The sequence below is a fragment of the Staurois parvus genome, unplaced genomic scaffold (genome assembly GCF_062004578.1).
Source record: "Staurois parvus isolate SC_StPar_1 unplaced genomic scaffold, SC_StPar_1.0 ptg000135l, whole genome shotgun sequence".
Lineage (NCBI taxonomy): Eukaryota > Metazoa > Chordata > Amphibia > Anura > Ranidae > Staurois > Staurois parvus.
The window spans coordinates 2298531-2317500 of NW_028317931.1; the positions used below are offsets into that span (position 1 = coordinate 2298531).

The 18970-nt window shown below is 38.0% G+C and overlaps 1 protein-coding gene across 7 annotated transcripts in view; it reads left to right on the forward strand.

Moving 5' to 3' along the window:
• Window positions 1-18970, forward strand: part of NCAM1 (neural cell adhesion molecule 1) — a 510722-nt gene that overhangs the window by 448555 nt on the left and 43197 nt on the right. For all 7 annotated transcript variants that reach the window (XM_089673069.1, XM_089673073.1, XM_089673071.1 and 4 more), the window contains 2 exons: window positions 9228-9352; window positions 9814-9994. In XM_089673069.1, coding sequence (XP_089529195.1) covers window positions 9228-9352; window positions 9814-9994 — 306 coding nt within the window. The remainder of the gene's footprint in view (window positions 1-9227; window positions 9353-9813; window positions 9995-18970) is intronic.

The following is an 18970-nucleotide window of genomic DNA, read 5'->3' on the forward strand; positions in this document are numbered from 1 at the left end:
TTTAATACTACTAATAGAAGCAAAAGATCAATCCTGAGGGGACACTGACTTCATTTTTCGTGACTGACCATCACTCCTTCAGAAATGTGGTGTAACCCACATTTGTCACCAGGCCCCTGTTCAGTGCACTCAGCAATGAATGCATTCAGCAATGATTCTTGAAGCTTTGTTGAGCATACAGAATGACTACAACTCTGTGTCAAACCACATGTTATTTGGTGTTTAATGAAATCAACCATCTAGGTAAGTTAATGTCCCCTTGGGAATTATCTTTTTCTTAGATTTGGGTGCCTCTACACTATTTACTACATTATTGCTTTACCATTTTGAAGTTCCACAAGGTAGAATTATAATTGGGGCAATCCAGAGCATTGAGTGTGACCACCTCCAAAAGACATGTGTGGATACACAGATATCAGGTATTCACAACTGAATACTTAAAGTAGAATTTAGCAAAATCAGTTGGAAGTGGGACTTTAAGGCACATATACAGTTGCAAGAAAAAGTATGTGAACCCCTTGGGATTGCGTGGAGTTTTGCATGAATTGGGCAAAAAATGTGCTCTGAACGTCATCTAAGTCACAACAATAGAAGAACACAGTCTGCTGAACATAATACTACACAAACATTAGATGTTGCCATGGTTTAATTGCACATAACATGTAAACATTCACAGTGCAGGGAGGAAAAAGTATGTGAGGCCCTAGCTTAATGACTTCTCCTAGAGCTAATTGGAGCCAGGAGTGAGCCAACCTTGACTCCAATCAGTGTGATGATATTGGATGTGTTGCTGACAGCTGTCCTGCCCTTAAAAAACACACACCTGTTTTGGGTTTACTGGTTTCAAGAAGCACTGTCTGATGTGAACCATGCCTCGCAGAAAAGAGCTCTCAGAAGACCTACGATCAAGAATTGTTGACTTGCATGAAGCTGGAAAGGGTTACAAAAGTATCTCCAAAAGCCTTGATTTCATGTGTCCACAGTAAGACAGACTGTCTACCAATGGAGAAAGTATAGCACTGTTGCTACTCTCCCTAGGCGTGGCCGTCCTGTAAAAATGACTGCAAGAGCACAGCGCAGAATGCTGCATGAGGTAAAGAAGAATCCCAGAGTGTCAGCTAAAGACCTACAGAAACCTCTGGCACATGCTAACATTTTTGTTGACACATCTACAATAAGGAAAACATTAAACAAGAATGGAGTACATGGGAGGACACCACGGAGGAAGCCATTGCTGTCCAAAAAAGAATATTGCAGCACATTTGAAGTTTGCAAAAGAGCACCTGGATGTTCCACAGCACAACTGGCAAAATATACTGTGGACAGATGAAACCAAGATTGAGTTGTTTGGGAAGAACACACAACACTATGTGTGGAGAAAAAAAGGCACAGCACACCAACATCAAAACCTCATCCCCACTGTAAAACATGGCGGAGGGAGCATCATGGTTTGGGGCTGCTTTGCTGCCTCAGGGCCTGGACGGATTGTTGTCATTGATGGGAAAATGAATTCCAGAGTTTATCAAGACATTTTGCAGGAAAACGTAAGACCATCTGTCCGCCAACTGAAGCCTCGTAGAGGATGGGTGATGCAACAGGACAATGACCCAAAGCAAAAAAGTAACTCAACAAAACAATGGCTGCAACAGCACAGAATACGCCTTCTGGAGTGGCCCAGTCAGAGTCCTGACCTCAACCCGATTGAAATGCTGTGGCATGACCTTAAGAGAGCGATTCACACCCGACATCCCAAGAACATTGCTACACTGAAACAATTTTGTGAAGAGGAGTGGTCCAAAATTACTCCAGATCGTTGTGTAGGTCTGATCTGCAACTACACAAAACATTTGGTTGAGGTTATTGCTGCCAAAGGAGGGTCAACCAGTTATTAAGTCCAAAGGTTCACATACTTTTTCCTCCCTGCACTGTGAATGTTTACATGTTATGTGCAATTAAACCATGGCAACATCTAATGTTTGTGTAGTATTATGTTCAGCAGACTGTGTTCATCTATTGTTGTGACTTAGATGACGTTCAGAGCACATTTTATGCCCCAATTCATGCAAAACTCCACGTAATCCCAAGGGGTTCACTTACTTTTTCTTGCAACTGTATCAGTAGATTATACAAACCATATACAGTATGTGTTATTCAACAAATCATTAAAAACACATAAAAACAAGATAAAAGGGATCATGATGCTATTTGGGTGACAGTTTCTCATTTCCTCATTTCCAACATGTTTCAATATATTCTCTTCTTCAGGGAAACAAAAAACATACATGAAAACCAAATAGATCATATATCATGTAACTGTTGTAGAGACCTCACACTGAGGGAATGAGCCTATACCACCACACAGTAGGACATATTCATCTCAACCTGACAGAATCCACAAACACACATCTTAGAGAAGTGGTTTCAAGGGAATGTAGACATCCTGTTTTCAAGCAGTAACAAAGGCCCAGTCTCAATCCAAAAGGGTGGGGTGTCAGAGATTCCCAAGAAGGATTTGTTCAGATTGCAACATAGTCTTGGGTTATCCCAAAAAATGTCAGCCAATCACATTCTCCCTGGATAACAGGTTAGCAAATGAGGCAGGATCATATAGCCAGATGTATGAATGAGCAGACACCCATCCTCCCGAGTCAATACATTCACTGCAAGTGCTGGCTGGAAATGCTGATCAAATACTGGTTTTCCAGCAAGATCATTTGATAGAAGCTGGTTGTTAGACCAATTTCTGTTGAACTGATATTTGGCTGGTTCCTGCTGAACCGGCCAGCTTTTGGCTCAAGAGCTTTAGAAGCCAAGTCCCACTGCACATTGTATTAATTATTGCATGACTACAAGACTTATAAAACCAAGCACAGCAAATGTCGTTATAATACTATATACATTTCCAGTTTTGACTTTACCCTCTCTACAAAAACAAAAATAATTTTGCATTAGATTGTGATCAGGTAACTAAAAAAAAAATGGGGTCCTTCCCAATCATGACTCACACAGCTGTTAAGCAGGATGAGATAAAGTAAGGCCTTTTTTGCTTTTTTTTTTTCTTTTGTTCCTATGCATGGTGCATGAATTTGCATGCTTCCTGCTAATCAGCATGGGTCAGCAGGGCTCTCTTGCTTAGTTTTCACATCATTTATTCACCGGCTGAGACACTGTGACCACAAATTGACAACTTGTTAGCCCATATTGTTCACTGAAAGTGGATATGCCATCTGCACCCAAGGAAGGCTTTTCATCTTGTGGCCAAATTCAAGTTTATATGAATTCACATTTACTGACATAACTGATAGCTGAGATACTTTGTCTGTTCCGGTCCACAAAATGGTACCTTCAGCAGTGTGCAGATGACATTCCTGCTATAACCACTTTTCCAATAATGGTTTTCTTTCCCTCAGTGACTGTGGCAGATGTTTTTATGACTAACTAACCTTTCACTCTCTCCTCACTAATTATTTTCCCTTTTTATCTGCATTATCACTAACCTCCTGCATTTGTGTTAGTTCTTTCTGTTTACAGACTTGTTATTTATTTACATTTTTTTTTGTTCTAGTTTTATTTGTTTTTTTTTCCTTTAACAATGACAGGTCCCGATGGTTGAGTAAACTCCATGTAGATGGAAATCTAAAGTTTTTTCTTTTTGCAGTCCTTGGCATTGGGCTCTAAATTCTAAATTCATGTGTTTAAATTCAGAGTTTATAGAAATAATGCATTGTATTCACATAGAAGTAGGTGTACTTAGCTCTAAAGCTCCTCTTAATTTTAAGAGCCATTTAGCCACTTTTGTTAATTCAAATATTTTGGAAAAAAAACTACAAGAAGAAATTTTTGGTCAGGAACATTGGATATGTTAACAGATTTAAACAGCATTCGTGATAGCTTGAATTTATTTTTAATTAAATTTCTCACATATTTTAGCAAAGACACGTCTTGTGATTATCCTTTTTTGTGCTTCATATGTTTACTTTATTGATGTAATCTTTGTTACATAAAATATATTGGTGCTGATTTACTAAAACTGGAGAGTGCAAAATCTGGTGTAACTCTGCAGAGAAACCAATCAGCTTCCAGGATTTTTTGCCAAAGCTTAATTGAACAAGATGAAGTTAGAAGCTGATTGACTACCATGCACAGCTGCCCCGGATTTTGCACTCAGTCACATTATTTCTTTATAAACATTCTAACTAAAGCAAACCCAGATGGGTATATTGCAATGCCCAAATCAAAGTACTGTCATATTGTAAAAATGATGGAAGGAAGAAAAACATTTTACAAAATTAGCTTTAGCTTTAGGTAAATTGCTTAAAAATAATATTTTGTACAAATGATCACTCTCTGTAAGAAAGTATAATATTTTGAAAGCTTTCATTAATGATATAGTCCAGTTCTAACCTGGCACAGAGGGGTTGATGACTAAAAGAGTAGAATATATTCACTTTGTAAAGTTAATTTTCATCCAGTTTAGTGAATAAGGTTGAATTTAATTTTCTAATAATGATCTAATATTGAACAGGCAACAGTCCTTATTTTAAACATTTTTTTCTTGCATGTGATTGGGTATTATTTGCAAATTGAATGATCATCCAGCTTAGTGAATGAAGTGAAGCAAAACATTTATTTTGCAAAGAATACCCAAACATGTGCAAGAAAATTTGATTTTTTTTTCCCCTGTTGATTGTGATTGGATGACTGATGTAACCTTGTGACTAGATGTGTATTAAAAGAAATGCATAGCAATTTGTCCAGAAAAGGTGCACTTACATTCATTCTGTATAAATGGGGCAATAAAAAAACAAATCTTATTAGTTTTTTTCTGTGCTGGATGAACTTTTTTTTATTGATTTTAAGTGGAAAATGTGCATTTGGCCATTAGATGGTGCTAAGTATCATAAGAAATTTCTATGACCCTTTACGGCGTCTAGTGCCCAAATGCTGTATTTTATGTTTTAAATCAAAAAAAAATTCATTCTTCAAAGGAAACAGCATAATAATCTTTTTTGCCACAATTGCACAGATCAAATGTGCATGCACTTTCACCGGGCAAATTACTATGCAGATTTTTTTTTATATATACACCCCATAGTAAATTTTTACTTATACTAGCAAATGAGATGAAGCTGTGCTAAGTTCATTTATCCAGTCATTTATCCAGTCAGGATCATCCAGTCATTGATCATCTAATTGTAAATGTTCACTTAGCTTCACCTCATTTAAAGTGAACAAGCTCTACTCTTTTAGTAAACCAACCACAGTTAGTGAGAATGTAAGCTTAGATACTGGTTCAAACATTTAGCAATTATAAAACAAAAATGACCAGCATTAGTAAAATCAAGTAGTGGTTATCAGCATTTCATTCAGGACCATTTTTATATTTTCGAGCATTTTTGTATAATTAATAAAACTGCCTTTATTAGGTAACTATAAATGTTTATCAAAAAAGCATTAAAAATCCTATAGTTCATTCACAACCCTGCAGAAGACATAGTAGGAGATAGGAGATAATATTACAGCAACTTTACTAACCCTGTCCTGTCCTATTTTTTAAATTGAATTTTATTTTTCTAGAATTATAAGTACATATGGTTATATAAGAAACAAAATAATTAGCAATGTTGCCATAATGCTAGCATACAAGACTGACCCCTTATTACTAATGTTTTTTTTGTCTGGATATTATTGTAATAGGACAGTCACATGGACTGTGAGTCACTTATGATGAACACTATATTGCTGAAGAATATTGAACTTTACTATGTAAATATAACAGGACAGAGCTTTAGTACTGTTATAAAATTTGGTCATTTAACTGTTTAAGCTGTTGAGATATTACTGTCCACCAGCTCCTGCAGATGTCCCCATGGATATGTAAAATAACTATTGAATTTTTATTGTGTTTTGGGAAATTTTATCATTGCTAATGTAGAAGAAATGAAGACTATGAATTATAAAAAAAATAAATAAAAAAAAACTGACTGAAAAAAATGAATGACAAGCAGTTAACTAAATCCTAGGCGAGTCTAAAAAGTGATTTTCTCAGTTGAGTACAAGTCCATTAGTACCTTTAGTTTCATTCAGTACACATGACTTTGTACTTATTTATAAATAACACGTATGTCCATAGGGTGATACTATGGATGCATTACTCATAAACTGTGCCACATCCTATGAAAACTAATCAAGAAATGGCTGCAACTTAACGGATTTTATAGGCACTTGAACATCAAAAAATAAATTGTCCTTGTCTCGTTGTAACCATGTGATTTGTAAAATAAAGAGAATTGAGATTTTACGTTTTTTGATATTCATGTGCCTAGAAAGTCCATTAAGTTGCAACCATTTCTTGATTTGCACTTATTTAGTGATTGTCAAGACATCAGCAATGTCTGACGCTACTTTGCAGTGTTCTAGCTCATATGATTATCAGCATATCTCCAGAAATAGTCAGTACAGTGCCTATTGACATTTTGCAAAAAAAAAAAAAATCCAATGGGGTATCAGTTTATTATTTATTTCAGGTACTTATATAGAGCTGTCAATTTACGCAGTGCTTTACATATATATCATACATTCACATTGGTCCCTAACCCTCAACGGGTGTACAATCTAAGATCCCTAACTTACGTTCATACATACACATACTAGGGACAATTTATACAGGAGCCAATTAACCTACCATCATGTCTTTGGAGTGTAGGAGAAAATTGGAGTACCTGGAGGAAACCCACACAGGAACAGGGAGAACATGCAAACTCCAGGCAGGTGGTGCTGTGGTTGGGATTTGAACCAATGACCCTAGTGCTGTCAGGTGGAACTGCTAACCATTTAGCCACTGTGCAGCCCAGGTTATATCATGCATTAGATACTCAAGCATTGCAGTGTGATAGTTCGCATCAAAGCTATCAGACTAAAAATTGGTGCTACTTAGAAGCATTGCAATATACATTGACCGGCCACTTTATTAGGTACACCTTTTCAATTGCTTGGTAACACAAATTTCTAATCAGCCGATCACATGGCAGCAACTCAATGCATTTAGTCATGTAGACATTGGAAAGATGACTTGCTGAAGTTAAAACTAAGCATCAGATTGGGGAAGAAAAGGGATTTAAGTGACTTTATACGTGACATGGTTGTTGGTGCCAGACGGGCTGGTCTGATTATTTCAAAAACTGCTGATCTACTGGGATTCTCAAGCACAACTATCTCTAGAGTTTACAGAGCATGGTCCGAAAAAGGGAAAATATCCAGTGAATGGCAGTTGTGTGGATGAAAATGTCTTGTTGATGTCAGAGGTCAGAGGAGAATGGGCTAACTGGTTGCTGTGACATTCAGATGGTAGGGTCAGAATTTGGTGTAAACAACATGAAAGCATGGATCCATCCTGCCTTGTATCAGCGGTCCAGGCTGGTGGTGTAATGGTGTGGGGGGCATTTTCTTGACACTACCAAGGTGTGCCTAATAAAGTGGCCGGTGAATGTGTTTTTACTGCAGAAGCTGCTGAAGGCAGTTATCATTTTGCAGTTGTATTTCTGGACGACATTACTCTTTAACATAGTTTTACATATTTAGGATAAACCCTTATTGGGTACACACCCTAAATGAGTTATCCATTGATGACGATTTTGCTCAGAGGTTACAGACTAAGGTGTCCGTTTATGAACCAGCAGTAATAGATCTCTGCTCAGTTCTCCGGCATTCTCGGAGAACACAGTTCTCCTGTGAATGCCGTTTATGAAGCATATGTAGATCAGTTCTCCAAACGAAGGGAGAACGGTCTACAAACGCTGGAGAACGGTCTACAAACGCTGGAAAACGGCTGATTTTACTATAATCTCGCGAGATTACAGTAAAAGATCAGTTTACTAAAGCAGAGGTAAATTATCTCTGCTTAGTTTGCGGTCCCTCTGATTCTCCAGCTCTGGGCTGGAGAATCTGGAGGGAGAACACAGATCTCCAGTGAAGAGCTGAACATGTTCTCCTGAGTGTTATAAACTGTGAATGACCAGAGAATAGCTGCGATCCTCTGAATCACAGCTATTCTCTGTGTCATAAAAGGACACCTTTGCCTAGAAAATATATTGAGATAACCAGAATGGGAGACAACACATGATGTAACTATATTACTGTGTACTGTATTGCATAGTTAACATATCATACAACATATAAACACCATTAATGCCTATAATATGATTGTGTGGCTATTCTGATTGAATGCCTGCAGTTTGTTTAGTGGCTTTCCCCAGGAACATAGACTTGAATATAACAGTAACCACTTCAACCTCCATTCCTGTGCCACTGTACATTAGTCTAAGTACTTTTAGATGTAGAGAAATGTCATTATGGATACATATCCCATAGCAAGGGGCGCTGTGTAGGTTAGTATGCCTGCTGTTTAAATGTAAGCACAGCACACACTTAGCTGTTCATTCGCCTTATAGCACAAGCCTTATTTCACAAAAGAAGATTTGTAGCTAATGTCAAAATTTATTTTCTCTTTGTAACATGTTTTTAAGAAGAACAGGTCTTAGAAAATAAAATGAATGATTTCCTGCTGTGGGTGCAAGGAGATATAATAGGGTTCCTGGGGATTATTATTCTCAGGATTTGAATACTAGGTTTGGACACAGCCTTACTTAGTCCATGAAGATGTACAATAATGAGCCAAAGTGTATGCTGGGTGTTACATTTATGTTTGCTAGAACACTATTACAGTTACAGTGACACTGACTCAGATGACAGCATTGCATATCAGTTTCTATCAAAACAATATTATTACTTGTCTTCTTAAGCAGTTAATGAATGTCATAGGTAGACATTGTGAAATAATATTTTTTTTAGATATCTGTGACAAATTAATGTTGACTTGCAGACCAATGGAATCTTAGTAAATGTAATGTGATCATTCAGAATTCAATACCCTTTATGGACAACCCTGGTGATGGATTTATCCTTATAATAGACCTATGGAATAATCTATTTTGGCTACATATTAAACAGTGTAATTTAAAATATTGCCATTTATTTAAGTCATTTTATCCTAAGTGGCTAATGTGTTGAGGTCACAAATTTACCCATGAGGTCACATGCTCAACCATTCCTTTAGAGGAAAGTATTGTTGGATTTTGAAGACAGTCTTGGTGTTCTGTTTATTCATGGATTTGCTGTTTATAAGGATTCTGGATTTCTCTAACCCTGAACTGATTGGTTCTTTTTAGGGGAACCAAGTGCTCCAAAGTTGACAGGCCGTGTTGGAGATGATGGGAACTCATTTAAAGTTGTCTTGATCAAGCAGGATGATGGTGGCTCCCCTATCCGCCACTACCTTGTCCGTTACAGAGCTGTAAGTGTCTTTCAGAAATTGTTCTACAGTTGTCTAATAGCCTCCAAGTTCTGTTTGGGTTTATTTATGCAGCTTCTTATAAGTTATTCATCCATATGTTCCGAACATCCAAATTTTCTATCTTGTTTTGTGTCCTGGACATGATAAATATCCACGCCCCTTATCAAATAAAGGCCAAATAGTCTTTTTAATTAATTAAAAGTATTTTTGTATTATTCTACCTGTCTGAGTTGTATATTTTTAAAATTTTACTTCATCTATTGTTGGTCTCTTTTGTTGGAGGTCAAATAGTTCAGGATGTCAGTGCATTAAAAACTGTGCACATCTTTCTAACAAAAGTACTTTTTTCTGACTTGCTTGCATTGTGTCTGACAGTTTATGGTATTTAAATAATGTTTTGACTTCAAAGTTGATATGCAGTTGACTTGGATCTTATATATCCTCCTTTGGTTCTTCTTTAGAAAAATTCCCTGGAGTGGAAACCCGAGATTAAGATAGCCTCAGACAGTGACCACATCATGCTACGATCTCTAGACTGGAATGCTGAGTATGAGGTTGTTGTGGTAGCTGAGAACCAACAGGGGAAGTCAAAGGCAGCTATCTTCAATTTTAAAACCACAACAAAGCCCACAGTTATTCCAGGTACCTTTTGTATTTTAATGTCCTCATCCCTTCTGCTTAATCATTAACGCAACTGAGCTGCTTCTTTCCTAACATGCCTGAACATACCCTTGACCAGCTGCTTGCTTACAGCCAACCCTAAACCTGGTCTTGCATGCACAGCTTGCGTTGTGCCTGGACCGTGTGATGATGCTGAGTGTGAAATGCATAATGTTAACTTTGACCACACCTCATCATTAACCACAAAATGAAAGGGCAGGGACACTGCTACATGCTACAAATGCCTGGTGTTTGGTTATATTGTTTTAGGTCAAGCAGTCTGATCACTTTTTGTTGTCCTTGTTGATTTCTGATATGCTGCTTTGTATATCAACTAAGCCTATTGTAGGATTTGTAATGGACAGCTAAAAAGCCGTAATTAGGTAGATCAACTGACCAGTAAACCTAAAGCCGTAATTAGATCAACTGACCAGTAAACCTAATATATGTTTGTATGTGCGTAACCTGCATTGTTTTATATTGTTCTGCCTTAATTGTAGTTCAGCCTATTGCTTCACTTATTAAAGTTTCAATAACTGTGTTTGTGCTCCATAGCATGTGCGCCTCCTCATAATTTATATAATGGCGTCAATTTACGCAGTGCTTTACACACATATGATACATTCACATCAGCCCCTGCTTTAAAAGAGCTTACAATCTAAGGTCCCTAATTCACATTGATACATACACATAATAGGGCCAATATACACAGGAACAAAACTCAAGACAGGTAGTGCTGTGGTTGAGATTTGAATCAACACCCCTAGTGCTGCCGAGCAGAAGTGCTAACCACTGTGCTGACCACATAGCTGCTGTGCTGCCCACTTAGCCACTGTGCTTCCATTTTTATGTCCATATATATATATATATATATATAAATATATATATATATATATATCCCAAGAGAAAAACAAACGAAACCAGCGCTCCAATCTTCATGCAAACCAAGGAATTGTAGAATGCCAACCGAAGAGGTGCTGCCCTTCTGAGATCGGGAAATCTGACCACAAATGAATAAAAACAAACAAGGGCGCACTCTCATCGTGCATTACCATGGTATAACACGTAATTTATTAAATAAAAAGGATGTATGCTCACAAACCAACATGATAATGAGCAGTATAGGTGACGCGTTTCAGGAGTTAAACCCCCTTCCTCAGAGCTCTGAGGAAGGGGGTTTAACTCCCGAAACGCATCAGCTTATCCGCATCATTAGACACATTTGCATTGTGACTGTTTTTGTGGATCACCTATACTGCTCATTATCACGTTGGTTTGTGAGTATACATCCTTTTTATTTAATAAATTACGTGTTATACCACGGTAATGCAGGATGAGAGGTCACCCTTGTTTGTTTTTATTCATATATATATATATATATTTAAAAAATTATTTCTTTGACTGATATGGGCAACACAGGTAGTTCATAGTTCAGACTTGTTTACAAATGACCCCCACTATCTCTATATTTTGCAAGTTTAAGATAAAAACATTGACTGACTGTTTGTAACAAACATATCACTCCATACATAACATTTTTAGATGAACTCTTGCAACGTGTGTGTATGTGTGTATGCGTGTATGTATATATAAATGTATTAGTAGTAGTTGAACGCCACTCACTGAAAACATTGACTGACTGTATGTAGCAAACATATCACTCCATACATTACTTTATATGTTTTCTTGTTTTTTTTTTTCTATTCTGATGATCTCTTGCAATGTGTGTGTATATACAGCATTATATATATATATATATATATATATTAATACTTGAGCAGCACTCACTGTAAAGCCTCCTGATACTCATCAATTCAGGACTGGCCCAGTAGTGCAGTATATAGAATGTCCACAAAAAGGATGGCAGCGCATTATATTTAGTATAGATGTTGAAAGGTTAGTATAGAAATTATGCTGAATTAAATCATGTCTGATGTCATTTGTGGCGTGCTGCGTTTATAAGCAACTTACATTGTATCAAATCTGTTTTTCACCGGCTTGGGAAAGAGTGAGAAGCTCTGTTGCCGTTGCATTTGTAATGTAAGGTCTTAAATAAAATCTGCAATTCTTGTTGGGGAATTGTCATATATCATAGTCATAATGCTTTGCTTCATGCCCACAGCAAAAATTATTACTTCTTTCATATTTGGTGGGTAGTACTGCTGGTGAATGCTAGGCATTCAAACAAATGGGGATTTGCCACAGAGATCTGCAACCGTGTGCAATCAACACAGTTGTAGTATGTTTGTGTGGCTTTTATGGGGTTAAAACAGGAAGTGAGGAGGCGTGGAATTACCTTCTCAGCACCTGTTAATCATCTCTTCAGATGATCCACAGATCTAACCTTAGTCTTAGCAGTTCTAACTCTAGTCTCTATAATTTATGTATTCATAATTGTTTAATTTCTAAAAGCAGGAGGCTTGCTAATATGCAAACTCAGATTCTCAAATGCTATTTTCGTTTCAAGCCACAGTACTTTCAAGGGATTGTATAACATGTTATATATGTATTGTATTCGTTTTTTTTTCTTATATTTAAATGTTCAGAACTAAAAAAAAACCCAAATATTTAATTTTAGAAATATAATTTATTAAACATGGATATTCTGTTTTTACAGTTTTGTTGAGTAGGTAGGGTTTTAGGCACCTTTTCAAATGTTTACCAAACTAAGCATTACTGTATCATTTTTATACAAAGCCCAATAGCACATGCTTAGATTGCATTCATGCAACTTGATGAACCATAGGACTGATTCACACAACTCTGTTAAAGTGTTATTAAACCCACAACATTTAAATTAGTCTGTATACACAGTAAAGCATGCTTTTATACTCACTGTGGAACCTAAGGGGTTAATCCTCTGCACTGTGTAAATGGCCTCTGCCCCTCCTCTTGTTCAAATGTCAACATCTTGTAGACTGAACCCATAGCCCTTCTGCACATGCTCAGCTTGGAATGTAGAGGGTTTTTTTTTCTTGGGAGAGTGCATATGATCAGCACTTGGCCAATCAGCACTTGGCCAATCAGCATTGTCCAGACAGAGGTCGTGGGTTTTGCTTCCTCCTATAACAAAAAGAAAACTCCTACATGCTTTAACCAGTGCTCAGCTGAAGTCAAAAGAATGCTCTAACTGCTGATGAGAAAAGGTATTTAGCAGTTTATATTTACTAAAATAATTGCATTTACATGTTCTGTGTACTGTGGGAGACCAGATATAGTGAATGCAGGGTCCTAGGAGACCAGATATAGTGAATGCAGGGTCCGGGGAAAGCAGATATAGTGAATGCAGGGTCCTGGGAGACCAGATATAATGAATGCATGGTCCGGGGAGACCAGATATAGTGAATGCAGAGTGCGGGGAGAGCAGATATAGTGAATGCAGGGTCATGGGAGACCAGATATAGTGAATGCAGGGTCCTGGGAGACCAGATATAGTGAATGCAGGGTCCGGGGAGAGCAGATATAGTGAATGCAGGGTCCTGGGAGACCAGATATAGTGAATGCAGGGTCCGGGGAGACCAGATATAGTGAATGTAGGGTCCTGGGAGACCAGATATAGTGAATGCAGGGTCCTGGGTTTAGTAACGCTTTAACATTATTCCCTGCTCTGGATGGCTTCCTACAAGCTTTTAATGCAGAGAGAAAACCTGGACACAAAAAGCTATTCTTTAGAAAACCAATAATATTCTGTAACACCATTGTCATGGAGGCAGTCCATTCATTGTGTATTTGTAAAATAGAGATTTTACATCAGTAGTAGAAAAATATATATTTCTATTAGTTTCGAAATGCATTCACAGTAAATAAATTGCAACCAAAACAACCCACAACCCTTATAGTTTAAGTGGTGAGTCTTTGTCTGCATCCATCATCAATGGCTATGTCATGTTGAGGAGGAAGATTGGGTAGCTCCATCCTCTAATTTTTAAAACACAATTATTCCACTTGTCTTTCAGACTCCAGTATTGCACAGAAAGGGTTTATGTTTTTCAGAAGTGCACCAGGATTATTGTGAAACTAGTAAACTAGCACTACTGCTAAAAGTCTGCATCTTCTGATGTTTGCACAGCAACGTCTGTACCCTTGTGGAGCTTCTTGGATTACAGTACCAAGCTGCACGCACACAAGGTTATCTACCTCTGAACAATCTTCTATTAAGACCAATACCCTTAAATGGTATGTCCAGTCCACCATTTAACAGTGAAGTGCCAAAACTTTTAATGGCAAATTAAAGGTTTGGCATTGGACTGGTACTTAGCATCAGAAACGTGAAAGGCTTGATGGCATTCCCCTATCCTACCTTGCTAGGATTTTGCTAAGATGCCCCCAGTCATTGATGATCGTCCCCACCATCACAGGAGAACACCATCTCAGATAGTTTTTGGCATGGCTTTGGGAGGTACAGTACATGAATGGCCTACACCTATAGCAAGGGCAAGATTTAGTCAAAGTTGCACAGGTTTATTTTTTTAATCTACAGGCATCCCTTAGTTAAATAAGCAGTTTTTTAGGTGAACTAAAGCCGGCCATAGACGGTTAGAATCTCGGCGGTTCAACAGAGACCATCCGAGATTCACACCATGTATGTGCAGGCTGAATGTACCCAAGTTGATTGATTGATCAACTTGGGTACAACCAGCCTGTCGGATTTTACATGTGATTATTGCTAGAGACTATTACAGCTGTTAGCAGTAATCACTGTGTTCTCCTGGCAGGGATGGATAATCCCCCCCCCCGCCAGTAGAACACAGTGGCTCTGCAGACATCAACATTGACTGTGCTGATTCAAGCGATTTTCTTTCCTGCAACCATGGGTTGCCGGAAATCGCTCATTCCATGGCCAACTTAACCCATAAACCATGTGGCCAGAGCGGTGTTTATCAAAGTTGTTTGCATTCATATTTTGTTGTGTGTGAACCCTATTTATCCAGGATAAAAATCAATATGTACATGCCCATTTGTATCATGCATATGCTATAATTACCACTTCTGGTTTACTTTTAAGACCACACACTAGTTACTCTAGGCAGGCATTGTAGTGTATTACCTTGACAGTGTATCAGTCAATGTGCCTCAATGCACAAAAGCATGTGCACTGCAGGGAATTCCATGCAGATGTGATTAGGTATTGACACTTAAAGGAAAAGGACTTAATTTTTAGTGATCTTGAAATTTTTGTGTAATAATATTAATGGAATGCACAATGGTAGCTGTTTCATAAAGATTTAAAGTTGAACTGCAGACAATTGTTTTTTCTATTGTTACTTGCAACAGAGTGGGAAAGGGTGTGATCAGTCTAAATCGGGTATGACTGAGTGGAGGGACCATCATAGAAATAATGAAAGATAATGACATCCCGGTGGCACCATCTCAAATATATATAGCAAACAAATAAAGACAAAATCTGTGGGATTTTGGTTCTGCCTACCAGGAGATCATATAAAGACAAAAATCAATGCTTTGTTTATTTATATAGAGCAAACCTATTTGATGTTGGAGATATGTATACATGTGTCCAAGGCCAAGAAGCAACCTCATCCTTGAAATGCATAGACCTAAAAGTGCTGTGATCACTTCTTATTAGGATGCATACTGTTACAACATTTTTAAGCAGGTCTACTTGATATTTTTATTAGCTGATTGGAATGTTTCCCTTAATTTTTTTTTACTGAGAACAACAATTTTCTTTAAAATAAATATAGGATACTTTTAGTGAAGTTGTTGATTTTTGTTTTCATGTGATCTCCTGGTAGGCATAATCAAAGTCCCACAGATTTTGTCTTCATTTGGAATGGTTTGATCATCTTTCAGCTTTTTGTTTCTGTTCTAATGTCAGTGAAATCTCCCCAAAAGTGAGCTAAAATCCCACTTTCAGTAGTTGTCAGTGGTATTGGTTGACAGTTGTCAATGGCAGGAGTTCCCTTCAGTTTCTAACCTGGTGGCTGGTCAAACAAAGGCTGTGACCCTTCTCCACTCTAATACAAATTTGCTTATTTTACTCTCTAAGTTCGCATTGGAAAAGTTTCCCTCACTTTTAATTCCAGATATCAAACAGAACTGAGTGGGAAATATACAAAAATAAAATGCTGACAGAGGATATAACTATTCTCCATTCTATTCATGGCTAAAAAATATTTTTGGCTGCAGCTCCACCTTAATGAATTTGAAGATGTTCACTTACTCTTAAATCTCTATGCATGTGCATGACGTGAAAGTCCAATGATGGGAACGTGCTTTTCTTGAAATGTGAAATTGCTGCATTGCTTTGTGCCTTGGTCTTCAAAAGTTATTTCTGTAGCTATGAATATGTATAACTGAATATATTTGGGAGAGCGTAGAGACATGTTGTAGTATTAATATAAGCATAGTTCTTTTTATAAATGCATTGTACTACTTTCATTTTGCCTCACTTTTGTGGCATATCGGAAGATTTATGCAATTTATTCTAGGCTGAATTGAAGGTGCTAGCAGATAATACAACCGTAGAATGTTGGTTCATACGGAGGCGCAGTCTAGCAGCTCTGGTTTATCTCAGAAGTCCTGGAGTGTAAGGCCAGCTATCTGGCACCTCAAGTGTTTACCAGCAGATCTGGAATACAGGACATGCAATCTAACAAATCTAACAGTTCTTGCTCACATTTTGCAGTGATGTCCTGGTGATGTCCCGGAATGAGACAACCTAAAACAGAAGTATGACCTTTATAAAAAAAACAAAAAAAAACATTTATACGCACCTAGGTGGATGTATCATCAATCCTCCACTGACTTTGCAGTGAGAACTAAGAGATAAAATACCACAAATGCTCAGTTCTCCCCTCCACTCTGTGCAGAGAGCCATGACTGTCAGTCACCAGCTCTCTGCCCCACCAGCATTCACTGGAGCGCCTTGCTGTGGAGGAGGCAGGAGGGGCTGGCCCAGGCTCTCGGCAAATCACTGAGAGACTGAGTCAGGTGCCAGTCCAAGGTTCTGGGTGGATCCCGACCATATGGGACCTTTTCAGAGTCTGGACCTGCTCTGTGATGTCAGCCGACAGTGGATTTAGCCCACCATTGGCTGAAAGCAGGTCACAGGAGTGCAGAACAAACTGCACTTCTGTAATCCATAGAAGAGGTATAGCCAAAAAGCTTTGGCTATACCCCTCATCTAATCGGTTCTGTGTTTGTAAAGGAACATTTATCACAACCTATATACACCATCCCTAGTTTGAGTCTGCTTTCAGTGTATGTATTCAAATATTATTATGCCATCCTTATATGTTATTATGTAATTCCATTTTGTTACCCAAGTTTAAAAAAAACACACACATGGTTGAGTACTTAAAGCTCACTGCACATGTTACCATCTGTTTGTACAGTCTCCTTTAAATCCACCAACAACTATTTAGTGCACAGGCCTGCCTGATTGGATACAGATTGATTAGATAGTTTAGAAAGACCCTTCTATATAATTTGGTAAATCTAAAGTTTTGCATAGAAAGGAAAAAAAGGAAGATTTACATAGAAACCAATAAGCTTCCAGGTCTTATTGTCAAAGCCTAAAGTGTTACTAAACCCACAACAGTAATATCAGTCTGTATATGCAGTAAAGCATGCTTGTTATACTCACTGTGGAACCTAAGGGCTTAATGCTCTGCAGTGTGTAAAAATGCTGTTGATCCTCCCCATCTTCCAGTGTCCCCCTCTTATCTGCTGATGAGGCATATCGTGTGTGGTCACTTTGCACATGTTCAGTTTGGTGTGTATTGCTAGAGAGTTTTTTGTTTTTTTTTTTGTCTTGGGAGAGTGCATGAGATCAACAGGGCCAATCAGCACTGTCCAAACAGAGGTCAGGGGTTCTGCATATCCTTCTAGAGCAGAATGAAAACTCCTCCTACAGGCTTTAACCAGTGCTGTGCTGGACACAGATAGAAGTCACAAGACTGCTCTAATTGCTGATGAGAAAAGGTATTTAGCAATTTATATTTACTAATATAATTGAATTTCTAAAACGGGATGCTACATATTGTGTCTATGTTCAGACTGTCATCTGTATTTGCATATATATTGATCTGCCTTAACTTTCCTAATAAAATTATTTTTGGAAAGAATTTCTATGTTCTGTGTACTGTGGGATATAGTGAATGCAAGGTCCTGGGTTTAGTAACACTTTAATTGAAAAAGTTAGAAGCTGATTGGCTATTATTCACAGCTACACCATAATAATACCTACAATGCAGTATCCTGGCTAAATGTTAGACATAGGGAGACACAGGGGCAGACTGACCATTTGGAAACTCGGGCACGGCCCGAGGGCCTTGGGTCAGTAGGGGGCCCCATGAGATGCCCCTGGTACCTTTTTCATAGGCTTTTTTGAGTTTGGGCAAGGACACAGGGGCCCCATGATCCCCTATTGCCCGGGGACCCCATGAGTTGTCAGTACGCCCCTGGGGAGACATAAAGGAATTCAGAGATGGGAATTCAGAGATGGGAGGCTTTTATAAGGCTGGGTGGGTTAACTAGACTTGTTTACTCTACAAAAAGGTTGTGGTGTCCTAATAATTGAGATATTGGAATTGATTTACTAAAGGGGAATAGGCTGTTCACTTTGCACTTTTTCTTGACAGAGCTTTACCTCATTCACTAAGCCAAGGGAAAATTCCCTTGCAAAGTGAAAAGCCTGTTTGCCTTTATAAAAGCAACCACTTTGTATAGCAGTTTCAAAAAATCTAGCTATCTTCCAATCTCTAGGAATGTGTGGGTGGTGAAGGGGCATCATCTTAAACTGTAAATGCAGTTTAGTCAGTAAAGGAGGAGTTATTTTTTCTAACAGTAATCACTTTACTCAGTAAGAATTTTGTTAATGGCTAACACTAATGTTAAAGTGTTCCTAAACCCAGGACCCGGCATTCACTATATCTGGTCTCCCACAGTACAGAGAACATGGAAATGCAATCATGTTAGTAAACATAAACTGCTAAA